This window comes from Astyanax mexicanus, chromosome 1 (genome assembly GCF_023375975.1).
Source record: "Astyanax mexicanus isolate ESR-SI-001 chromosome 1, AstMex3_surface, whole genome shotgun sequence".
NCBI classification, from domain to species: domain Eukaryota; kingdom Metazoa; phylum Chordata; class Actinopteri; order Characiformes; family Acestrorhamphidae; genus Astyanax; species Astyanax mexicanus.
In genome coordinates this window covers 93,558,610-93,585,696 of record NC_064408.1, presented here as the reverse complement: position 1 = coordinate 93,585,696, position 27,087 = coordinate 93,558,610, and the positions used below count along the sequence as shown (strand labels likewise).

The 27,087-nt window shown below is 36.3% G+C and overlaps 1 protein-coding gene across 2 annotated transcripts; it reads left to right on the top strand.

Moving 5' to 3' along the window:
* The first annotated feature begins 152 nt into the window (after positions 1-152).
* On the top strand, positions 153-27,087 carry tnfrsf11a (tumor necrosis factor receptor superfamily, member 11a, NFKB activator). 2 transcript variants are annotated; one of them, XM_007253537.4, is made up of 10 exons: positions 153-397; positions 14,937-15,012; positions 16,317-16,442; positions 16,652-16,795; positions 18,329-18,413; positions 19,623-19,696; positions 21,102-21,215; positions 21,310-21,359; positions 22,079-22,811; positions 25,091-27,087. In XM_007253537.4, the coding sequence occupies exons 1-10, from the start codon at positions 323-325 to the stop codon at positions 25,348-25,350; spliced, it is 1,737 nt and encodes a 578-aa protein (XP_007253599.3). In that variant the 5' UTR covers positions 153-322; the 3' UTR covers positions 25,351-27,087. The 2 variants fall into 2 exon arrangements, with proteins under 2 accessions (XP_007253599.3, XP_022539111.2); XM_022683390.2 differs by having other exon boundaries at positions 21,102-21,221.

Below are 27,087 nucleotides of genomic sequence, written 5' to 3'. Positions count from 1 at the left end.
TTCTAAATAAAATCTGAACAGCTTTCCGATTGTAAAGGTTTTTTTTGTTGTTGTTAGAAAAGTAAGAGCAAGTTTTAACTACCAGCTGACCAATAGTGTTGCGGAGTGGGCGTGGTTCGCTCTAATACAGGCGGAGAGAAAACACACAGCCCACAGCGGGAGTTCACACTGGAGCTTCAGAGGCAGTGGAGGAGCGAGGGAGAGCTGGAGAGTCTGGAGATACAGAGCAGAAGAGGAGTACAGCGAGGAGACTGAACTTCAGCTGATTTACTGAACTGGACTTTCAGTCAGACAGGACGGGTCCTGTGTAGCAGAGAACAGCATGAGGGTTCACTTCTCCACAAGCTGGATTTTCAGAGGATGGATCACTTGTCTGATCTTCGCCCTGTGTATCCAAGTAGGTGCTTCTTCAGCTTTACTTACAGACAGTGTGAAAGGCAAAGAGTGAAGAAATGACAGCTGGGGCTTTAGCCTATTGACTCAGAAATATGGAGGAGTTGTGATTGCAGTTCATCTGTAGTCTCCTTAGAACTACACCCTTAAATAGTATTTATTTTCAGTGGATTCAGATATTATATACTAGACTGACACATCAGAGAAGCATTTGGGTGCATTGTTTTGTTCAGATGACTTTTTAACCTTTTAATAACCTGGTTTTATAGAATAACAAATGGGATGGGTTATGAAATAATTATGTGATCAATAACCCCATGCCAATACTAAATAGAACCATCCTTACCTATTTTTAAGAACCGGTTTTTGTAGAGTACTAAAATTAGGTTATTTTACTTGTATCAATAGAAGAACAATTAAACATTATTTTAAATAATAAAATGATACAGGTTGTAGAAAAGAACCATTTGATTAGGCAAACATAATTCTGCATAATTCTTTTTTATGGATCATAGTTCTATAACCAACACTATGTTGGTTTTGCTAAAGAAAGTCTTACATGTGTTGTGTAGAGGTGGCTTGAGCAGTCTGCACACATACTCATGCTTATAAAAACTTCTGTGAATTAGTAGATGCAGCCTTTCTACACTAAACTGACACCTCACAAAAAGTTCAAGTTCAGGAAAAATACCTTTTTTACTTTAGCAAAATATGTTTACATAGAGAAGTGAACATGACATATTTGACTTGTAACAGTAGTGGAACCCCCTTTGATGGTATGTAGAACCATTAAAAATGATCTTTTTAAGAATAGCATGCTTTCCCATTATAGAAAAAACAAACATTTGACCAGGCAACCATATTTCTTTATCTTTGAGGGAACTGTTGGCTTTGCTATAGAACTTGTGGAAGTATATGGTACCGTATTTACAGGTGTGTAGAGTATGTGTGTGTATGAATGGCTGCATAGCTTGCGAAGAAGTACAAAAACTAAAGCCTAAAACATAATTACTAGGAAACTACTTCTACAATAGTGGATATACACTTTTATATATGTAATGTACACTTTTAGTATTTTCAACATACAGAAATGTGGAGGAGGTGTTTCAGCAAGACTTCAGCAGCAGTGTCTTTAGAACTACACCATCACATGGGGGTCCTCATTGGGTTTTAGTAGTTGTTTAGTTGAGGTTCTACTGGCATTAAAAGCCATAATTACTGGTTCTTCAGGTTCAAGATTAAAATAACTTTGACTTTTTAAACCTGGTTATGTTTAACAGTAAATGGATTGCACTATTATTATGTATTCAAGAGTATTGACCTGTAACATAGTGGAACCTCTTTTGATGTAATGTAGAACCATTTTTAAAACATATTTTTAAAGAGAATAATATGCTTTTCCACAATAGAAAAGAATTATTTAAGTTGGCATCCATATTTCTGCATCTTTTAGGGACAGTTGTTATATATAAAACTGCTGGCTTTGCTGAATAACCCTTGGAAGCATGTAGTGCATAGAGGTGTGTAGATTAGCCTGTACCCTTACTCACACTTCAGTGAATTAATTAATGCATAGTTTGAGTAGAAGAACAAAAACAGAAGCCCATAAAACTTCTGAAGTACTGAGTAATGTCTACAGTAGTGGAACATCTAGTAAATCCTATCCTGCATCACTCAGCACATGGGAGCTAGAGTGTGATAGGCTCTATTTCTCTTTGTCTGACATGACTGACTTTTCAAACTAAAACTATCAATAGCAAGTTCTAATCAGCCTCTTTTATTCACTCTAAGTAGACCACTAGAAGTTCTATAAAAACGTTCTATAGAGTACTTTAAAAGACATTCTTTTACTTGTAATGATACTGAACCTATATATATTACAACCCTTGATACCCTTAAATACAGACCTTTAATATAGACCTTTTTATGTCTACTGCTGTTGTGTGGTTATTTTGGTTTTTATTTTTGGCATACACCCGTCCCCAAAGTATTTTTGCCAGAGTTACTCATTAAACAGCTGTAAATCCAAACTTGGTAATTCAGAACTTAAGGGTTTTTGATAAGAGCCCCATGTCATTGTTTGGTACAGCCTGACCCTAGATCACATGTGTCAAACACAAGGCCCGCGGGCCAAATGTGGCCCGCCACGTCTTTTTATGTGGCCCGCGAGAGCTTGTAAGATCTTAGTGTCTATAATAAATAAGTCAGAAGCGTTCTTTGACCAAAAAATACATTTCCCACAATGCTTGTCGATTGTATTACCCGCAAAGTTACGGCTTACTGCCACTACACGGCAGTGTAGTCATTGATGTGGAAACCCTGCCGGAGGGAAGGTGTAACTTCGCGGGTGGAATTGAGACATATAAATGTTTATCCCATAATGTCCAGAAAAAGAAAAGTTGATGCAGACGGACGGCTGTGCTTCAAGGCGAAAGACCGGTATGCCTTTTGTGTTACGAAGAGTGTTACTGACCAAAATAAACGCTTTTTTAGGAGAGATATAAGTTCTGTGTAAACATTTATAAGACAATAGCTGACAAAATCTGTTTTAATGACGTTAATAAACATCACTGTGACAGCGCTAGTCGCAGTTTCACCGCAGCAAAGTACGAGGACGTGAATCACTTATCTAACCAGCCTTTACTAATTTCTGCCCTCAATAACCCTTTCAATAACCTCCAATAGCCTTTAATAGTCTTCAGTAGCCTTCAACAGTCTAACCTTGCAGCCGTGGTGTGTCCACTAAACTCCGTAGTTATAAACATCCTGAGGTTAGCAGCGCGATAACTGACCTGTTTATAATGTAATCCCAGCAGTGACTCATGCTCTAAACGGCTGCTGTTAGCTGATTGGGCTGAAAGATGAACTGTAGAGAGCTGTATTATTCGGTTACAAAAATCTTTATTTCATACACAGAAGAACTTAAAAATTGTAAAAACGCTCCAGACTGGCTGAGCTGAGCCCTGTAGCCCGTGGCTGGGCTGTAGCTCTGACTCAGTAAAGACTGCGGACTTGTGGTGCTGCTGCTGCAGCTCCCACTAGTGGTTGGATGAGGAACTGCTAAATCTGAGGAAATGCTATGTTCTTAACAGCTCACAATTTTTGATTTTATATTTATTAAGCCTTATTTCAGTTAATAATTTCAAAGTTAATATAACTTGATGTCATTTCTATTCACTTGAATAGTTTGGTTCTTGATTGATGGAGTTTTTGGATTTCATGACATGACAAATTAAAAGGATTTATGTTAATAGAGCAACAAGCAAACATTTTTTCCATGCAACTGTAATATTTGGTTGAATAAATAATATATTGAGAGTTATTTAACATTAAGGAGTAATTACATTCATTTACATATATTACATTTGGTTACATTTTATTACATTTATAAGTTACATCTGGCCCTCGGAGGACAGCCAATATGCCAATGTGGCCCTCGGCCAAAATGAGTTTGACACCCCTGCCCTAGATCATAACAGAAGAGAACAGTTTCATATTGATCCACGACAATTCAGATGACCCTTTAAAAGCATGAATTGTGTAAAACATTTTGAATCTAATTTTGAATTGATGTATGAAAATGAATAAAGCACCAGAATTTGGTTTCAATTAGGGCTGCAAATAATTGAGAAAATCCCATATTGTGCTAATTTTGCTCTGTGATAAATATTGCGATATTTAAAAATACAGGAAAATTAACAGATTTCTCCAGATAATTTTCGTAAATTAAATTATGTTGGGCATTTTTCTTTTGTATGAAGCTGATCTCACAGCAGCCTAGAAGGTGAACCCATGGTCCAGAAAGAATTTAATTCGAACAATGTTTTCCTTACTGATATACTTGAGTATAAGTAAAATTATCTTATGGTCAGATTCTGGGTAATATTGCTTCACTAATATAAGCCGGAGAGCACAATTACAGATGCTGGCCTGCACAGGCGTCTGTTAACTGATGTATTAGAGCTGAGAATCTGCCACTTTCCCCTGAACACGCTGGCCTCCTGCTGCATTGGAGTATTGAACTTCACATATATCACAGGAGGCATGTGTGCATCCTCACCCATTGCATTTTTAAAGAGCATGTTTTTTACAAATTTAGTATTAGTTTGTTCTTTTGATAATAATATTAGTATGCTCACTATTTCCCGTTCCCACTTTTGAATGTTATTTTCTCAGCCTGTGTCCAGTTAATTTCATGTTTTTTATGAAACAGAGTTGTTAAAAACTCAGCATGCCCACCCATTATGTTTTACCCCAGGCAAAGCAGCCCAGAACTAAACTGACATTGCTAAGTTAGGCAACAAATAGGGTAATTATGAATAAATTAATAAATAAATAAAAATAAATAATGCCACTAGTCACTACCAGCCCCTGCTGAGCACAGTCAAGCTTATTTGTATAATGCATGTAAGGATTTAGATGAAAGATGTGCTGAAGTCTGTGATCTGTGTCCTCTCTGTTTACTGGAAACAGTGGATTATGGTTTCCCTCCAGTTCCCTCACTCCCCTCCTCTTCACCACAGAGTCTAACTTCTCCTCTCTCTGTTCTCTTCATCCCGTTCTCTCGCTCTATCCTCTCTCTTCCTCAGCTGGAGCACATTTCTTTAAAGGACTGCTTTGGCTTTATTCTGCACAAGCTCAATTCGCTGGACTGTTTGTAACCACAGACAACAGTTCTCCTTAATGCAATCTCCTTCAGCATGTTCTCCTTAATGTGCCGGTAGTAGAGGAACAGAACAGGGATGGTTCGTAGTTGATGCTGAGGGGCAGCTACTTCCATAGTTATTCTTCTGTCTGCTGCTGCCTGTAAGAGGAATCTGTCATATGGACATGGCTCTTGTTAGGGTATATATGTGTGTGCGAGGGGAAGAAATGTGTGTTTTCATGTTTGTATGGTTCGTTATGGCCGTTGCTTTGGTCGTGTGAAAAAGATTGGACACCCCAGTCATGATTTGATATGTTTGGTTGTTGTTTAAAGTGTAAATAAGCTACAGTTAAATCACAAAGATACATGTCTGCTAGGGCTGGGCGATATGACTGTAAAATAATATCCTGATATTTCAGGTTATTTTTTTCGATAGCGATATTCTTGCCAATAAGACATAATATTTAATTACAAAAAATAAAATAAATACACCACTTTAACAAAATGAATATTAGACTTTATTTGCCAGTTAAAATACATGCAATATGATATAACAAACCCCAACTGAGATTGTAACATTATAAGTCAATGACCCAACATGTCATGATATTAACAATGCACTCCATATATCCAGGATGGAAGAAAAATAAATTATACTAGACAGATATAATCTGTCTCTACTAGTTATTAAATGGGAAATGAGAACAATCTTTGTTTTCCTTTTTCTACGAACAGTAAAAAAGTTTTGCCATGATGGCCCATATGGCCCTAAAATACTTCTTTAAATTTGTGATAATGATATAAAAAGTATCAAGTATTACGATACAGGGATTATGAATCTTTATACTGTGATATATTGCAATACTGGAAGACGTTTATCCGCCTTGTGATTTTCAAACCAAATTTTAAGAAAACTCAAAAAACACACTGTCCAAATTTATAAAATCTGAGTAAATTAAAAGTTAATTTTTTTATCCAGTCAGAACAGTGGGATCTGATGACAGAGTAACACTGCTATCTAGTGTTCAGGATTTACACACAACACAAAATGAACCATTGTCTCTATCTCTAATTAAAGATCTGTACTGTGTTTTTTTTTTTATTATTGCATATTTTAAAATGTAATATCGCAATACTTTTTTACAATTTAACAATTTAACAATATTGTCTGTATATTCACAGAATTAATGTGCCGTTTGCAAAGATTATGGGACATTTAGGAAGGTTATTTACTTCAGTAATTTAAAAAAAATATAACTAAAAAATAATCATTGGGAAAATTTCCCTATGCATTTCCATGATCTCAGGTGGAACATATAGAGCAGTCTGGAATCACTTGCCCAAAAGTGTTTACCATCCACCTTCATGTGTTCTTTGGATTTTGGGTGGTATTTCTTGGAGTCAGGCTTCTGTTTTCTGCTTAACATTATACTCTGCTAAAGTGTATCCGGGCTGCACTGCACGAACATATGACCTCAGGTTGACATTTGTGAAAAATAACCCTGCCAGAAGGAGTTCTCTAGAACAGTGGTCACCAACCCTGCTCTTGGAGATCTGCATCACTGCAGACTTAAGGTCCCACCCTAATCAACTCCACCAAGGGATGTAACCATGGAATGTTACAATAAAACTGTGCTCTCTCAAAATTAAAGGTGCTAAAATGGGTCTTTTAGGAACACCATAGAAGAACCAGTTTTATGTCAGAGGTTTTCTACAGTCTGACAGAACTTTTACCTTGATGTCAAGGTTTTTTACCAATTGAAAAGTTTATCACACTTACTTCTCCATTACAGACGTGGTTATATATGGAACCAAAAGAAAGACAAAAAAAGTAATATGACATTGTTTACAGAACCCTTTGTAGCACCCATGCCATACATGTTGCTTAAAGTCATTCCTTCGTATAATATTATCATAGAAGAGTTTATCACTAGAATGTTAAAGCAGACACTATACACTGACATGCCAATGGTCATGTGTTATCTCGGCTTGTAAATTCCCACACCTGTATAAGTTATGAGCTTTTATCTGGTGAGTGAGGATGAAGACTGGCCAGAGTTTGAGTGAGGAATGAAAGTTGGTGCCTTTAACATTTCTCTACATCTACAGTGTCACCTGTGTTCTCTAGGAATCCACAATAGAAGGCATCACCACCCACAGTGGACAGCACAGTGAATGGTTCATACACAGTAAAAGGCAGTGAAAAGCATTGCAAAAAATATAACACATTAAAATATAATTTCATTATTTTTGGTATATCAGAAAATGTACTAATTTGATACACAACTAAGGTGTATTGAAACAAATTCCCAATTTTGTTAATTTTTACATCCCTAAACCCATCTCATCTATGTAATTATTACTGTAAAAAGTCCATAATCTGAATGAGCTGTGATAGATTTGGATAAGGGGTGAAACCTGAAGGAGGGTTGGTGACCACTGCCAAATAAAAGAACCTATTAAGAACTATTAAAAACAGCAACATTTCTTCAATTTCTTCAAAATTTGGGCACCTTTTTATATTTTAAGTGCACTCCAGTCAATGAAATTATCCTTTGAATGCTAACTGGTTCAAGACTGTCCTTCATAGCTTATCCACAGTGGGAAAAATATAATGCTTACTTCCTCTCAGATCATCTGTTGGTGTGCAGCCTTATAAAGCTGATATTCATTCACTCACTCACTCTTTTAGCCATGTCATTTGTTTATCTCTTTCACCATCTCCCGTCTTGCTGGGAGAAAAGTGTTAACATGCTGAATGTTGCGACACAGTACAGGTCACAACTTGTGTTTTAGAAGGCAGAAACACCTTAGAGCCTTTCTTTTACTATTCGCTGAGTGAACAATTCCCACATTATGAAAGGAATCATTTATCATGACCTTATTGAGACCCACTTTACATAAAGAATTAAATAATATTTACTTTTTGAAATAATAGAGTTTGATACTATACACACACACACACACACACACACACACATATATATATATATATATATATATATATATATATATATATATATATATATATATATATATATATGCACTTTTCACTCTCTGTCCCAGTCAATACAGTCTAAATACTGAATAAAGCTGCAAGAGCTTAATTAAGCTGGCATTGTTTCTAGGTTATGTGTGTATGTTGCAGAGTAATACTGAAGATCTTTGTTCAGAGTGTCATTATCATGCAATAACGGTACTCATAGAATGTCTCACAGCCAATCACAGAAGTAACTGTGGTAATAGTTAATAATAATAATAATAATAATAACCGTAGTTTCTGGCTCATAAACCCACAATTATGTCATAACTGAACCACAGAGAGAAAAAAAATAGGACATGAGCAGCACCAGTGTGCTAAAATAATCATTGGTGTAATGTGAGTCAATGTCCAATGAACACTTTTCAATAAGTTGTGAAAACATTGACAGATAAACAGGTTTTTTTAACATAAGTCAACTCAGCAGGTGAAAATATTCATTCCGGCAGTTATGCAAACATTGTGGTTTCAAGGAAATTCTGAGTAACTAGTAACAAACTTGTTTTCAAAAAGCATTATTGTTTCAATGTTCCAACTAGAGTGAGTACATACAGTTTAGATTTACAGTTTGCTCAAACTCAGTTTGAGCCAACTCTATATCTGTCCTCTATCCCTCAATATCTGACAACTATCACTCACTGTCTGACGTTTTCAGCAGTGAAAGAACCACTGGTAGCACATTTGGATGAAATGACTCAAATGACCACTGATAATTTTAACACACTAGTTAGCACTATTTATTTAAAGGATCCTTATCTAACATGTTTACTCATGATATATGTGAGGGCTTATGGATCCAAAACCAGTTATGATTTATGTGCCTGGATGTCTATTTTTCATCCTTTCCTTACTCCTGCTTTTAAAACTGCTGTATATAATTTAACTCTGTTTTAGATTGGCTGCATAGTACATCTTATTAAAAATCAGTCCAGGATTTTACTAAACTGTAAGATTTCAATATGAGTGGACTATATTGATATATGTGGTGTGCAATTGTGTTTTATTGACATTACAAAAATATTTTACAGCTTGTTTTGTTTGTATTTGTTTAACAATTTATATATTGCCAGGACTAATTATCCTCAATTTGCATTGGTTCAGTGAACTAGCAGTACTGACAGTATTTATTCTAACCTTAGAATAGCATATTTTGATGTAATTGATCACAATAATGATAAATATTATCATATGGGCGCCATGGCAGCAATGTTATCAGTAATATCCTAATCACAGCAGTAGCATCAGATAATTTCTTAAATATATATTGCCACTGACCACTGAAAAACTGTCCATCTCCAAAACAGCAGCTTTACAGGAGAAAAAGAAAAACTTTCTTAACGTTCATTAGAAGAGAATCTAAAAAGAGTTTTTTTTAGGTAATTTTGGATAATTTCTGTTGGTCCATTCCTTAAGGAATTTTGATACAGTCCTAAAGGACAGATTGTGTGTTTGAATTATGTAGTAAACTAAAAATCCACAAAAAAGGAGCAGAATGTTCAGGTGTTGCTGGACAGCTACACCTGTTTTTTTTTTTTCAATTTAATGCATTTGTCATCCTGCAGAAATAAAAATAACATGCATAATTAATTATTAAAATCTCTGCATCATTTAAAATTATTATCAACAATGTCCCAGAAATCCCAGATCATTTATAAGTATATGATGGGTGTGGTCCACCTGCATGAATCATACCACAGATTACAAAGCGAGAAATCAATATACAGTAAATAAACTCTATAAACTATATGGACTTACCTTATTGCATGTAAGTAATATTCTTATCCTTCTTCTTAAAAAGATTAGCTTTGCAAACATTGATTACAACAATAATATCAAATGAAAAATGTCATTAGTGTAGTGATATATCATATTCTTCTATATCACCCATTCTAAATGTTCAGTTTTGAAGATGAACTGATTGAAATGAACTGTTGGATTAAGGACAGAGTTGAAGAGTGCACAGCGCTGGACGTTAGGACCCATATGCCGGGCATATTTTCTAACCTGTAATTATCCAGGGCGTCACTGACCATAATCTTATATATTTAGTCAATGAAAATATTTCATGTCGCTGCTGTATACCCTCTTGTTCGGATGCAGAGGGGCCAGAAATGAGTTCTGGACATTCCTTTGGGTTTTCTGTCTCCTTTCTCACGCTTCATTTAAAGGAGCTTTATGAGTCCTGTTTCAGTAACCACACATACAAGAGAAAACATCCCACATCCCTGAGAATACTGATGCAACCACCAAGCAACAAAAACTATTGTAAAATGTTTTATATATGGATGCTCTTGGGACAGACCCTCTGTAACTTTGTATGTGGGCTAAAGGGCTCATCTCTTTTTTTCTAACATTATTTTTTCTTTATAAACTTTTCCTTGGTTTCCTTTTATACAACGTTTATTTTAGTTTATGGAACCAAAACGGTCATACTTCATTTTATGTGACCATTTCCATCAAGTATTGTTATTGTTTAGAAGTTAGTAGAGAAATGTAGTGTTATTTCAGGGCAAAATTTTTTAATAATAGTTCTGTCAGCAATAAAATTCACACAAACTTCCCTCACTCCAAATGTTGTCAATCAGTCAAGCCATATTTAGTCTCCGGAGCAAGTTTGCACTGGAGTAGCAAGGCTTATAATAGTTAAATTACAATCCCAATGTTGTTTATTCTTACATAACAACTGAGATATTTTTAACTATATGGACGGCATAGACTGGATAGTGAACAGTACATTTTGAAACTACCTCAGTACCACCTAAGACTACAAAAAATATGTTTCTCCTATGATATGAGTCCAATAATATATATATATATATATATATATATATATATAAATTATACTGTATTTTATACTGTCCTGTTTATGTCTTAATTTATAAACTCCAGATCCCTGTAATGCAATTTTACTAGTAGAAACCCTCAATTGCCAAATCAGCTATGAACTTTTAACTAGTAATAATATCAGATTTAAAGACAGATCTAAAGACATGGCTAATTATGCCATGAAATTTCCTTAATGTAATTTTGACTACAATCCTATGATTCCACTGATTTACTTGGATTTTAATCTGTCTGATCTATAATAGAGTGAAATGTTAGATATACAAAAAGTAAAACCTCTCTTTAATATATTTTTGATTATAATCATATGTTATTTCTACTTCTTATGTTTCTACTATAGTTACATTTTTACTGTAAAGAAAATAGAGCATGACCGGTGTGATTATAGGTTAAAACAGCTTGCAGTAAGTTTGAACTCTAGTAAAACGTTCAGTGACCTCACTAATAAAGGGTAGTGAAGGGTAGGGAAGACTCGAGAATAGGGATGTGAGAATGAACCATTGAGAAATGGGGTTGTTACTGAATGCTGATATGAGGCCAGTTTAGGCCTGTCTCTGATAACAGTTTAGATTAAGGTTTAGGTAACGGAAGCTGGTGATTATAAAAGGCATAATCTAAAAAAAGACTGTGTTTATAGAGTAAATATAGTAACATGCAGTCAGGTGTTCCTAATAGTAACCCTGTATACAGAGCAGAGTGGAAAGTGTCCAGCCTCATTTGAATAAGGCTGTTTCTTCTGGATACCTTGTTTGGTACGTTTGGCTGATCTAATAAAGACATTTTCCCTGCGGATTTCCACGATAGATATGATTTTCCCTCCTATATTTTTGTCTTTAAAACCATGAGCTGTGGTTGGCCACAGAGAAATGGAACTGGAACTGGGAATATATACTGTTCAGTGTGTTTTTGCTTCTGTTTCTGTCATTTTTTATAGAAACACTGAGGATGATAAGGGTCTACAGGGCCAGAAGCTGCTTTCTTCATATACAGTTGTGGTCAAAAGTTTACATACACTTGTAAAAAAAACATAATGTTATGGCTGTCTTGAGTTTTCAATAAGTTCTACAACTCTTATTTGTCTGTGATAGAGTGATCGGAACACATACATGTTTGTCACAAAAAAACAGTCATAAAATTTGGTTCTTTCATAAATTTATTATGGGTCTGCTGAAAATGTCACCAAATCTGCTGGGTCAAAAATATACATACAGCAACAAAATTTGTCAATTTTGGTGATGTAGCGAGTTGTGTCAATCAAATTAGCTTCATGTCATGGCCTCTTCACTTCTTGTAAGTGATTCTGATTGACTACAGCTGTTGACTTCTCATGAGCCCATTTAAATAGGGCTCATTTGACCCAGTGATTAGACTCAGCTACAAAAGCTACAATGGGAAAGTCAAAGGAACTCAGTGTGGATCTGAAAAAGCGAATTATTGACTTGAACAAGTCAGGGAAGTCACTTGGAGCCATTTCAAAGCAGCTACAGGTCCCAAGAGCAACTGTGCAGACAATTATACGCAAGTATAAAGTGCATGGAACAGTTGTGTCACTGCCACGATCAGGAAGAAAACGCAAGCTATCACATGCTGCCGAGAGGAGATTGGTCAGGATGGTCAAGAGTCAACCAAGAATCACCAAGAAGCAGGTCTGCAAGGATTTGGAAGCTGATGGAACACAGGTGTCAGTCTCCACAGTCAAGCGTGTTTTACATCGCCATGGACTGAGAGGCTGCCGTGCAAGAAAGAAGCCCTTGCTCCAGAAAAGGCACCTTAAGACTCGGCTGAAGTTTGCTGCTGATCACATGGACAAAGATAAAACCTTCTGGAGGAAAGTTCTCTGGTCAGACGAAACAAAAATTGAGCTGTTTGGCCACAACACCCAGCAATATGTTTGGAGGAGAAAAGGTGAGGCCTTTAATCCCAGGAACACCATGCCTACTGTCAAGCATGGTGGTGGTAGTATTATGCTCTGGGGATGTTTTGCTGCCAGTGGAACTGGTTCTTTGCAGAAAGTAAATGGGATAATGAAGAAGGAGGATTACCTCCAAATTCTGCAGGAAAACTTAAAACCATCAGCCCGAAGGTTGGGTCTTGGGCGCAGTTGGGTGTTCCAACAAGACAATGACCCAAAACACACATCAAAAGTGGTAAAGGAATGGCTAAACCAGGCTAGAATTAAGGTTTTAGAATGGCCTTCCCAAAGTCCTGACTTAAACCCCATTGAGAACATGTGGACAGTGCTAAAGAAACGGGTTCATGCAAGAAAACCATCACATTTAGCTGAACTGCACCAATTCTGTCAAGAAGAGTGGTCAAACATTCGACCTGAAGCTTGCCAGGAGCTTGTGGATGGATACCAAAAGCGCCTAGTTGCCATGAAAATGGCCAAGGGACATGTAACCAAATACTAATGTTGCTGTATGTATATTTTTGACCCAGCAGATTTGGTGACATTTTCAGCAGACCCATAATAAATTTATGAAAGAACCAAATTTTATGACTGTTTTTTGTGACAAACATGTATGTGTTCCGATCACTCTATCACAGAAAAATAAGAGTTGTAGAACTTATTGAAAACTCAAGACAGCCATAACATTATGTTTTTTTACAAGTGTATGTAAACTTTTGACCACAACTGTATCATGTTCTTCAACTGAAACGTTTCTCTGTTATTTCTCTGACAAGCAGTTGAATGAATAGCATGGTTCAGAGGCTGATGCTGCCAAACCATTTTGTTTTCTGGAATAAATCTGAGCCCTAGCTGTTTCATTTTCAACTCGTCGTGAATAGACTACTAATCTAGTTGTTCCTTTGCTGCTTTTGCTGGGATCTCTGTTTTGCTGGTGTCTGTCAGATTGTTAGATCCTACCTGTGGTTTTTCGCTGCAGATGAGAGAGTTTGGTATGGGAGAGCTGTGGAGTGGTTTGTTGTATCAGCAGGGAAGTGGTTGGTGGCTTCTATTTTTCTGAGGTTGTGACCTCCCAGGTGTTCATTTTAAGACTTTACATCATCAGGCCAGAACAGACCCTCAATATGAAATGCTTTTATTTCTATTAAAAAGTTTATATTCTCTGTATACCAAAATATTAATACCTCTTTTTTTCCAACATTTTTATTGAGGTAGTGAGAAAAGAGGAAAACAGAATAACAAATCAGGAAGGTAGACAAACAGGACAAGTCTAATGAGTGGAAAAAAACTACAATATCCAGTAATTAAGTACAGAAATAATAGACAAATAAATGAATGTACAAAACTGAATTAAAGGACCCAAAACAAAAGTTAGTATTTCCAAGCAATCAGTCTTACCCTCTTAAGTAAGACAATAAGCATGTTCTTTTCAAATCTAGACTTCTGATTGGTTGTCTGTGGTGATAAGTGTAGATGAGTGTAGAGTATATCCCATAAATCTTGACAGATGCCATTGTAACCAGGTTACCAATATAATCTATATCACATATCCGTTGTTTTATTGTTATGGCTGATCTTTTTTATTGTTTCAAATTAAAAATCTTACTGCAAATAAATTTAAATAAATGTGAATGCTTAAATTCTGTGTTGCTAAAATAAATGATGTATTAAAACAAAACTGCATTTTTTAAATGTATTTTGTATTGTACTGTAAAGAAAAAAGCTTTATCTGTTGAAAATTGATTTAATGTTGACAAATAGTAGTTTTGCACAAAAGCTCTGTCTCTATAAATCCATTCGTTTTGGACTCGCTCAGGAGTGCCCTCTAGCATCAGAACAAACCAAGTGTCACCCACTATCACTGCCTGTAAAGATAACAGATGCAGGCATGCTTATACTGTAGTACAGTTAAACATGTATAACGGGTATGACATGCCTTTAAGGCTAGTCTGCAGACTGAATGGTGTACATGTTAAAGCTGTTTATTTTAGGTACGTTTGGTAAACTGGGTAAACTGTGAAGGATCTGACTGAACTTAGTTGTACAGAAGCACATAAACAGTGTTTATTTGTAGAATTTACTTTGTAATCTTTTTTTGGTTGCAGAGAAAAGATGCCAAACCAACCTGTAACCAAACCCAGTACCTGAAGGACAATAAGTGCTGCAACAAATGTGGACCAGGTAAATAGGTCTCAGTCTTCTGCTCCTTAACATTATACACATCTTTTATCCCTTATCTCATTCTCATCTGTGTAGATAGATAAGCTGACGAGGCTTTTCAGAGAGCGAGAATGAGGGTAATTTGAATGAAGGGATGAAATTGCCTCGCTGTGTTTTCTGGGTTTCAGAGGGGAAGTGAGTGTGTAAAGGAGGAACACACACAGAGCATCAAAGCCCTGTGGAAAAACCTCAGTTTATAGACAGAGCGGTGGGTCTGCACTGCTTATGAATAATGTAGAAACCATGTGACGTACCATAAGAAGATGTTCTTGATTTTAACCCCTTAAATAAACAGACATTTACTTGTCTATCTGCATGCTCTAATTCACTGTCTGTTGCTTTTCTTTTGCTTTTAAAGCAGAGCATTGCATTCTAGCTGTATAAGTTGAGTGCTGTCAGTTTATTCCTGTTAGTAATTCATAGAATAAATCTTCAGTGGATAATGGTTTGCAATACCATTATTGATGAATTTGTCATTAGAGAAAAAGCTAAAATATTGGTGAAGTGTGTTCACATGCAAACGAAAATGCAAACAAACACAATGGACAATATATTGTATAGTCAGTGGTTCAGCTCCTTTATGGTTGTAGCCTCTCGTTCTTATGGACTTGTGGATTCTTGTTACAATGGGGGCTCTCGAGAAAAAAAGTTACAATCTTCTGCTGCTTTTGTTTGTTTGCTGTTTCATTTGTGTCATATTTAAAAGCTAAATTTGTATCAAAACGTCACACAGCATGTGAGCAGCTATAGTTTTTATAGCTTTAGTATGCGTTGCTATGGAAGGGAAATAGCATTAGAATTAGAATCATATCAGTGTGATCATTACAATTGATCACACTGATATGTTATGAACATATTAACTTTGGCTGCCTTACAAAAATAAAACAGTGAAATATATATATATATATATATATATATATATTTGGCATTTACAGTATAATTGTATTAGGTTGGTCAAAGGCTTCTGTGTTGAATTGGCTATACTACATTGCTAATGCTTCCCTACAATATACTGGCACTCTGTTCAGGGTATATTTTTCATTTGTGCCTATTGACTCCAGGTAGGCTCTGGACCCACAGTGACCATGATTAGGAAGAAGCAGATTAAAAGTGGCTGGATGGAAAATAATAATACTACTAATAATAATTATTATAGTAGAAGGAACAAAAGTATCAAGAACTATTATACCTACAACAATAACGAATAACAAAAAAAAATCCTAATGAAAAAAAGTTCCTAATGAAACTCTTTCTGTTGCACACAGGATCGTTCTTGATTACAGAGTGCTCTGGAAATGCAGACACTATTTGCCGCCAGTGTGGAAAGAACGAGTACCAGTCGGAATACACTACTGACAAAAGGTGCATTCCACAGAAGTTCTGTGATGACGGTCAGTCATTCCTCTTTATCACACCAGACATACCTTATACCATATCCAACTCAAGATGCTCAGTTCCCATAGATAGAATGTGTATTCATTATCTTGGCTGGCTAGAATAAACACCATGCAATTAAATAGCCAAAACTGCTTAATTTACCTGTCTATTCCTCTAATTTATCTAATTTATCCATCTCTCTTCCATTCTTTTTTTCCTGCAGGGAAAGGGTTTTATCGCCCCACTCCCAGTAGCACCACTGAGCTTGAGCCATGTCGGTGCAAAGATGGCTTTCAGTGTCACCCGCTGAACTGTGAGTTCTGTGAACCGATCCCATCATGCCCTGCAGGCCAAGGACTTAATGAAGGTAAGACTGTCCACTGACTTCAATTTACATCAGTTTAACAGAATTAAACAGAATTAATAAAGTTTTCAGTGTCATAGACGTTACAGCATCACACAGTCTCTTAATTCCTATATCTAAAGACAGTATAGTTTACTGTAAAAAGGTTTCAAAATCTACAGTTCTCTCCTTAGTCCACATATGAACACTTAAGCTGCAACAAAACAACTAATTTTAAATTACTCCTGGTTGTAATATTATAACCAACAAAGCTTTTACACGATCAGCCCATAGCTATTCAGCTCCACCCATTTCCACTGAAGTGATGTGGTGTGTTGTTACTGTAGAGTCTACAGTGTAAATACAGTACATTGTAGCAGTTATTTAAGAGATTGAAAGATGCAGGAAAACAAGTGTTGCTCTTCTAGACCTGTCCTAAAAACGTATTATTATTACTATTATTAACGATTATTATTATTATTATTATTATTGTGAATGGGCTGGTGGGTTGATTTTTTTTAAGCAGATTTTAAAGCACACTCTCTTTATATAGGTATAACTGCATCATCATGCTATTATATTGTCATTAAATCAGTGGCACAAAAATCATCTTTTAAATGACAGAAATATTTTTTATTGCAGTTATCTCTGGCACAATATATTGTCCAAACAAACTCAGTTATTGTGACAGGCCTACTCTATCAGAAAGCAAATGCGTATTTTTACTTTTCCAAACGACTTATACATCCAAAAAAGGAGTAGCTCCATATAAAAACATCTGAAACTAACGGCTTTATGAATGCTTTTTGAACGAGGTAGAGTAAAGGGCAACCACAGTACAAATCAGTACAAACCGTTCATTAACATATCCTTAAAAGCCTTGAAATCACAGTAATAAAAAGTGTCTGTTTAATTCTAAGGGATAAAGTGAGGTTGGAAAATGGTCATGTAGAGATAATTTATGATTTTAGTACATCAAACCACACAAACGTCATAAGTGGATAGGTCTAGAAGAAATACAGCAAGAATGTAGAGTAAAAAAAAATATTACTAGTGAGTGAATAATAAGTCTGCAGTTAAAGGATGATTTATAGTTAATGGAGTTTAAAGGAGTGTCTAACTGATTTGGATATAATAATGATGATTTTTAAGCCAAGTTGGCTTAGAGTTTTCTTTCTCTTGATGTATCGCCACTGTGGTTGAGACCGCAATGTGAGCCTTTAGGTCTCATTCCTTTTCAGCACAGACAGATAAATATGAGCATACATGAGTCATAACTAAAAACTCTGTAAAATTAGTGGCTTCTCTTGGTTTGTGGCTGGGCGTAGTAGTTCTACACAGGAAAGAAGATTATAACATAGTGTATGGGCTCTTCAGCCTCTTTCCTATTTTCAGTATCTTGACATATGCATGCTGTAGTTAAGGCTTAGTGGGGTACTGGACTGATCCAAATGTACAGACCTACAAAAATTATATGTTTTTTATGGTAAATATGTCTTTGAAACGGCACATTGACTGCTTGATGATATGTTTTCTTTTTCTGTTGTTTTTTTTTAGTGGATGGCAAAAATTTCTGTAAGGAGTGCCGTTATGGATATTTCTCTGATTCAAACGTGGCAGAACCCTGCAAGATGTGGACAAAGTGAGTGTGCAGATAATAATTAAGTAATAATTTGAGTCATGTATTAAATAGTGCAAAAATGATCACATTATTGGCATCACAAAAATATACAAATGAGCCTTTTTGCAGTAAAGAAAACATTTTGTAAGTTTTGTGTTGTACTCAAATCAAGCTCTCTGTTTCATGTAAGTGTTTTGGTGAGTCAATGCAATTTTGTGTAAATAATTTTTGTCTAAATAACGCAGGCCTTTCTTTATCCTGTTATGCTTTCTGTCTTGTAGACACATTTAGCTCTGTTTACACTTGGCATTACCTTTTGATCACTAGTGACCTGATCAAGATGATCAGATCATCATTCCATCAAGACATGTCACATTTACTGTATACTTATTTTCTAGAACAGCTCCAGCATCAAGATGCTAGACAGATCTCCCTATGTAATAATCACACTTTTAACAATTTTAAATGGTCTGTATTGTAAATTAGGTTGCACTGTGGTTGAGGCTAACATTAAATTTCTGATTCAGTCAGATGATGAAGATCATAAATGTGATTGCACCAGTGTCACTCAGACAGAAGAAGCAGTACAGGATGTAAACAGAGCTTTTGTTTAATCAGAAAAAGGACAGTGAAGTGCATTTGCAGTGACAAAAATAAAAAAAACTACTATTCCATTCAGATTTTTTAGCTCATATTCCTTACACAGCACTGAGAAATCATATTAGTAAATATGTAGAAGAGACAATTAATCAATGTGGCTCAGCAGTATTAAAGGACTAATCAGGTGTTAAATTGTAAGGCATGCCACAGGATGTAGCAATATAATCACAATATGTAATTTTCCCCCAGCAGTAATTCAGAGCATGTTGTTTTACACACAACCACATGTAAGCACACCCTCACACCCTCATATGCACATGCGCACACACGCCCTTCTTTCCTCTTTCTTAGAGCTCAATTTGCGCAATCACAGTAACTCATTCTCACGAGGGCTTTTTGTCTGGCACTGCTCTCAGGTCACAGGCACACATAGTCGTTTTAAAAGCCCCCGCAGTCTTACCGCACTGTGGTATTATGACTAATTTCTCCACCACTTCCCCTGGAAAGAGCCTATTTTCCTTAGCTGGCCATATTTGTGGTGAGCGTTTGTGGAGAGGATCGAGACAGATCAAAACAGAAGTGTCCGTACAGCTGAGGCGTCCCGTACTGATAGATCTGATTCTTTTTCAGCTGCAAATCCATTGGCAAGACCGAGGAAAAGCCTGGCAGCACTAAAAAAGATGTGACATGTGGACCGCCCTTCGGTATGCAATCAAACATGTTTATTCCCAAACTTTGTATTGCACTACAGCTGATAGAGATGTACTGCTACAAGAACTGACCTATCCTTGATCTGATCAAATATGTCTTCTTTCAAAACTGCTGTTGCAAAGCTAGAAAAGCTTAACGGAATGCTTGCAAAAAAAAAACTATTTAGCCTTAAGAGAAACTGGTAACTCACATCTCAAACTGTGGGTCACAGACTTAAGATTATATTTATACTGTTGGTAAAAAGTTTGTAATTGCTTGTTAGTTTTTTTGTTATTTTATATTTGATTGTAGCTTTCAGTGAAGAGTTAGGCATATATATGAATAAAAAACATAATAAAATGCACTTTTCAATGTTTTTTTTCAAGTATTTTTTTAATATTTAGAAATAATACAATGCTAAGTAATATAATAAAATAATAGTTTTATGTTAAACTGTATATTTCCTTGGGATCTGCAGTCACTTCTACTGCTTTCTCTGTTGTTTTAGCCTCAGATTAGCATCAAATTAGCACACGTTTAAACATTTATCTGCACCCAAATCAATTTGTTTTATTCCAACAATATAAGATGATTTTAAACTGTAGTGAACAGTAATATATTCTGTATGTGTATAAAAGTTACTAATAATATGTATTATGCATTAGCTCCATGTAGCCTGAGTTGGCATCCATGATTGAAATGCTAACCTTTCTAGAGACTTCTATTTCCTAAAGTTTTTTTTTCCCCCATTTTATCCAAATCAGTCACAGAGAAGCTTGGCTTAGCTGATAGCACATGAGACATTGTGTCAGTTTTGCTGTTGGTGTATAAAGCATGTAGCGAAAATTAAAATGAGCTAATCCTATTTTACAGCTTAAGCTATGCTACAGTAGCTAGCTAGTGCTCTAAAATATGATGCTAACTAGCTGTATATCAACACAAATCCAGCTCAAGCATGTCAAATTTCTGTTTGGTCTATGAGTTGGATTTTTACCAGTTAAATGTCATACATTTAATTTATTTTTTAAAAAGATGTGCGTCATCTACTGTATCAGTGTGATCTTGCACACAATCAAAATAAAAAAGTTATTTAAACATGAGAAAGCACTCTAAATATAAGTAGGGTGAGGTAAGGGAGGGTGGTAAGACAGTTTTTGAGCTTTCTTGCCATTAATAAAGCAAACATATCCAAATATTTTTCATCTAGAACTTAACAAAATGTTTTTTCCTTCATGGAAGGAAAAAAAGTTCCATATAACCTTTTTTCTTCATTTTTATTCGAATGGGATTTCTATTAGCAGCATTCTTTAAGCAATATCCAACAGTAGCTTCAAATTACCACCCAGTGTGAATTAATTTTTAATGTTTATTTTCCTGTACTCAATTTTCATTTATATCTCATTTACTGTTTGTTAAAAGAAATTCAGCCGGTGCCCCCTACCTCCTGGGCCGTGGTGGCAGTCCCCTGCGTGATAATCGTGATATTTGTCATCATTCTCTCCTGCTATAAGGACAAGTTGAACATCCTCTCAGGTAAAGGTAATTCAGACGTTGGTTCTCTTTCCTTATGCTATTTTAGATGTTCCTCTTGTTCAGCTAATGAGGTATTTTTATCTTTTTATTGCAGTCAATCTGCGAACCTGCATCCAGAACATTAAACGCAGCCGAATTCAACAAGTAAGTTTCAGCTTCAGACAGACATTTACAGTCTATATATTGATTAAAAACCTGGATCCTTTTGGACACTAAGCGTATTAATAATACAGTAACTGTTCAATAAAATGTAATGCCCCCTCATGTCTGGAGTTCCCTTCATTTTATGTACCTCAGTTTTAAACCATGCTGAGCTGTTAAATATCTCAAATCTATAAATGTGAATAGAAATATCACAATATATATATATATATATATATATATATATATATATATATATATATATATATATATATATATATATAATTTTATGTCATACTGTTCCACCTGTAAATAAGCAAATTCTGGACACCAAACACACCTTGGCAAATATTAACAGTCAGTATAAAATTGTTTAAGAGTTAAAATAATTAGCTAACATGAATTAGCCAGTCAACTACTGTAGTCAGTTTCACTAAAAACATTGAACAGTATTTTCTAGGAACTGGGTGGTGCCTATTGTGATTTATTGAGAACTACTTTGAATTATTTAGTAGCTACTAGAATGTATTCAGTGTCTTCTATGAGTTACTCAGTATCTGAATTATTGAGTATCTATTATGAATTATTTAATAAATACTGTACATGACTCAGTAACTACTATTTTTCAGTGTTTTACTATTCAAACTAACCCAGGATAAAAAAAGTTATCTATATAATCAGTCTTTCAACGTGCCGCAATTTCCCTCATTTCTGTTTTTAAGGAGACACTAGCACCTCCGTACCACAGCAATGTGTTACAGAGCGGCTCTGAGATCACCTCACGCCTTATCAAGCAAGACGACAGTCCTCCAGAATACCTAAGCTTGTGTTCGGAACTGAAGCCAACTGGTGCTTCAGACCCCAAGGAGGACCAAGAGCCCGACTCTGTTGATTCAGTTCGAGACAGAGCAGACGGGTTATCAAGCGGCTCCAGTGATGTTTCTGAGGGAGGTCCAGCTTCTCCGCTTTCTGGCAGCTCATGCAGCTGCTTACCGTCCATGAAGGAGCCGATGGAAGTTGGGGAAAATGAAGACTGCAGTCAGCTAGTGGCCACGGGCCTGGCCGGCTGCTGCTCCTGCGGCCTGGGGGAGACTATGGAAGCCAAAGATTCCACCGTGGATGCTGCCGTGTCCCTGAAGGAGCCGCCGATGTGTGGGAACTGCTACTCTGACAGCATGCCTGGATGCCTGCAAGGCTCTCAGGAACTCTATCTGGACTACAGCAGCCCAGTGGGGAAAGAGACCATGTCAGAGGTCGGGGGTTATCACAGTGATGGCAGTTTGTACAAGCACAACGAGCCACGCTGTTGTAGCATAGAGTCCACTGTTCCCCCCAAGTCAGCGTTTAGTAACAGCAACAATGGAGGCCTCTCTCTGATCGCAGACGACAACTTGTTGGACCCAGAAACAGACCTGGAGATCCAGAGCCAGTGCTCTGATGCTGCCCTTGCCTGTGGTAAGAAGTTCAGTTAACATATTGTAGAAAAACAGGTTCAGTTAATCTAAGTTTACCAGTGAGACTTGATAATTTTACGTTTCTTAAACTTTTAAACGTTCAGAACACTTTTGTTGGCTATTTTCTATTTCGGAGAATTATTTTAATAAAACATAAAATGATTATTGTACCTTTTAACTGTATTATTTATTTTAATAGACATCCGTTATATTTTTTATGGTAACTAAAATAATCATACACAATGTACACTCTTCAAGATCTCTTTATATAGATCTTGTTTCTCTGTCTGGTTACATGGTTTTTCTATGTAATGGAATTTAAACTATTGCCAAAAGACAACAGATATGACCAGAATCAGAAATCAGTCAGATCAGATCACACTTCATTGACCATTTATTAAACTGTGTGCATGCAGGGCACAGGTGTATTGTCACTGAAAACAGATGTAGGTTTTGTAACCCATCAAAGCAGGTCAAATCTGAGCAGAAATAAAAACATTTACAGGGTTGAGCAATATGCCTTGTGCTGTAATTGTGGAGTTTTGCAAACCAACTGATTGTCACAAAAACACTGTGGACACATGGGCTGTGCATCTGAGGTATTTCAAGGCCAATGACTGTACTTTCAGCTATGTGAAACTTATACCTGAAGGCGACAGAGAGATGCCATCCAGGGTGTTTATGCTGGATTCTTCTGTATTTTAAAATAGCCCCGGTTCGAAATTAAAACAGGCTGTTCTGTAGAGTCCGGCCTATTGAATAATGTTGCTTTGCGGGGGCAATTTCTCCAGCCTCTGGGGTTTGATTGGGCAGCAGATGGTCTAACTAACAAGATGATAAACAGCCATTTCCCACAACATTTACTAACCACGTCCGGATGTTGTAGTCTATACTGCAGCGAGTGCTGTCTGGGGTTCATGACCTTTTGACCTATTTGCTATTTACAGGTGGGGAAAAACAGCCCAAATTCTCTTAAAAGTGCAGGCGACACTTACAGGAAACTGAATGGCGTGTCGTTTCGGAGCAGTCCATACTTTTGGCTGTGTGGTGGCATTTATATGGAGAGTTCAGGGATGATCATTAAGAAAACTCTGGCACCCGGGTAAATGATATTCCAGTAAACAGCACTGTTAAAAACGTGGCTCTCCAGTGCGGACAGCGGGTGCCTGGCGCGCCATAAATCATGGTTTAATGACTAAAAGATGTGTGAAATGTGATTCACTGCCAGTCGGCGTCTCTGCCGTTATGCTGGGAATATGGAGCAAATAGTTCACTCTAAACGGGAACTGCTCAAAACGTCTGTTGAAACGTTCAGCGGAAGGAAATGGTTAAGTTCTGTTTTTCTTTTTTAACCGGGTGTGTACCCTAAATAGCAGCCCTTTTTATGCCAACTAAGCACTTACATAGCATTACTGCACCCAGATATTAGCTACAGTTGCAAGCTTTGAAAGATGTGACGTTTGAGAAAAACTGTATTCGGTGTAGAAACAAAGAGTCTGCAGTTCTCTCTTCCTTCACTGAAGAGTGTTATCTAATCTTGCTGCTGGTTATGATCTGTTGGTGGAGTGTGATCCAGCTAGCTTAGTGTGATTATTAATATTATATGCAAAACATGTCGGCCATGTCTTATTTGACTCCAGGAAAGGAACTCTTTTTAGTAAAATCTATTTATGAGACTGTGGAAGCTTTATCTCTGTTTCCCATTACCTCGTGTTATTCCTTGCATCATGTGTTCTGAACAAGTTGCATTACTCTAAAGGATGCCAGTTTCTAGTTCCTAATTTCCACATTTTTGTAGACTGTTGTTTTAGGGGTCCTGATAGGTTTAGTGGAATGATGGGTGCAAACATTGCTGTATGTTTTTTGTTGTTGTCTATAAACTGAATGGAAACTAAATCAACCATCTTAAACATTTATAAATGTTCACAATAACAAGTCTTTATTATTGTCTCAACAGGCTTATATTACATTGATATGAAGTCATGGGATAGCAGTATCATGAAGTGTTTCTTACATTAAAGAAAATCATGGGAACACCCACACCTGTATACATTGTAAGGTGTTTTCTTGTGAGTGAAGTTGAACACAATTCAGTTTTGCAAACTTTTAACATTATCGGTAGGTGTATACCAGAAATACATCATAGAAGTCATTACCATCCACAGTAGACAGTGCAGTTCGTGGGAATGATTGTGAACTACTATGGCTGGCTAGAATTGTCATTAATTTATATCATAATTGAATGAGAGACTGACACCACTGTTGTTTTGTCTTTGGCAGGTCAGGTCACAGGAAATAACAACACCACCTTTATCTCCACCGGACAGGTGATGAATTTTACTGGTGACGTCATCATGGTGTACGTCAGTCAGACGTCTCTGGGCAGCGGCTGCGGAGGTGACGAGCCCTACGCAAATCCGGTTCAGGAAGAATCAAGTGAAATCCATAATGCGTCCAAATCCAACACACACACTCAACAGCACGATTTCCCTGTGCAGGAGATGACTACCCGGCGCCTCCAGCAGAACATCTCTGTCTGAACCTAAGCTGGATTTATTTTTAATGATTTATTGATCAGTTTACGGCAGTGGTCACCAGTCCAGGTCCTAAATATCTGCTATCTTACAAAGTTCTTTCATGGGTCCCAAACAGTTGTTCATCTCAGTAGGGTTCAGTGGTTTATGGAGTTCTCAGCATTAATATAATTAAACAAAAATATGATAATTTATATGATACAAAAATATGATAATTTATTTTTTTATTTGTATACAGTACTTTGCAAACTTTTAGGCACCTGAAAACAAAGTATAAAAAGCTTAGTGTTTGTTTGCTCAGAAGAAAAGACAAATATTAGAAGAAATACAGATAAGTTTAATACAATAAATACTGATTTTATGTGTCACTGTGTTGTGTAACCTTTTCTGATGCGCTGGTTAAGAAATCCCTGCATTAGCTGTTATTATCCGGTACACACACAGCACGGCTATCTTGCTGAATTTATTTTAATAACGTCTTGTGTTTTACTAGCAAACTACAGTTGTTGCCCATATACATTATTTAAAAACAAAGGGCTCCAAAGAAAAAACTTTTTTGTAAAATGTGTTTAAATGTGTAAAAGAGTCAATGTAAATGTAGATGTTTGATTTAGCTACCTCACCGTTGACCTCATTTGATTTGGCTTTAGAACAGCAGTTTTATAAGAACTTCTTATTGCATAAAGATAAAGACAGTAAAGATGTCCAAAGATTTTTTTGGATCAGTGCCTTTTGTTTTTTATTAAAAAATCTTTCTGTAATTGAGGTATGTGAAGAGGCTAGGATTAGAGACATAATATAAGGGCTGTATTTGTCCATGCTTGGAACTATTCAGTGACCATTATTTTTGGACTGCAGTAGAAGAATGAGATATAATGATGGCATTTAACCCCTGGTAAGAAACTTTTAGGTGGGCAGAAAGGATAAGGACTTTTGACTGCTGGTTTACTGATTGTAGCATCCAGAGTGCTATTACATAAAAAAAATGCTGTGCATTTGTTAAACATGAAATGTGTGTTTTTTTTCTTGTTGTTTGCTAATCAGATGTTTAAGATGCTATAATTTTCTGAATGTCTATGATTTGTGTCTGTCATTTGCGTTGGCCTAAATTTGCAGACAATGCCTGTGTTGTCAAGCCAAATAAAAAGAGCATAAGAGCAGCTTGGTGGGACCAGAAGTCAAATCTACTGTTGAGCAGTTCTGGCCAAACAAAATCAAAATCCTTCCAGAGAAAGCACAACATGAAGCCGCAGGAACAAAAGTGTGCTGTGCTTCTGTCCGAACCCTGTGGTCCCTTTTTTCTGGAGAGGAACTAATGCACAACATCTCACCGAGAGATTGCGTTATGGACCATAATTACAGCTCCTAGGAGAGACTGGGAATTTGGAGCAAACCCAAAAATGGGAGGTTTGCTCGTTGATGTATTTTGTAAAAAATATGTTTGTATTTTATATTATTTTTTGTTTGTTTGTTTGTTTTTTGAGATCTGAGAAAATGATTTTTGATTATTCTGATGCTCTCTAATTGTGTTCATTCTGTTGTTTATGGTGGCATTATTAGCCACTAAGCTGACTATTCAGTCTAACTGAAATAAAAAGGGAGTGTAGCCATACATTGGACACACATTGCATTTGTATATATAAATATATAATTATATATGATTCAGAATCAATGTTTGATATCTAAATGAGCTAAGCTGGAACCACCTATTACTGGAAATAAAGATCATTTGTTTAAAGCGGT

Coding starts and splice junctions, on each gene's coding strand:
- tnfrsf11a (XM_022683390.2), top strand. CDS start 323: ATGAGGGTTCACTTCTCCACAAGCTGGATTTTCAGAGGATGGATCACT. Junction 15,013..16,316: donor CTGCAACAAATGTGGACCAG/GTAAATAGGTCT, acceptor TGTTGCACACAG/GATCGTTCTTGATTACAGAG. Junction 22,812..25,090: donor TGATGCTGCCCTTGCCTGTG/GTAAGAAGTTCA, acceptor TGTCTTTGGCAG/GTCAGGTCACAGGAAATAAC.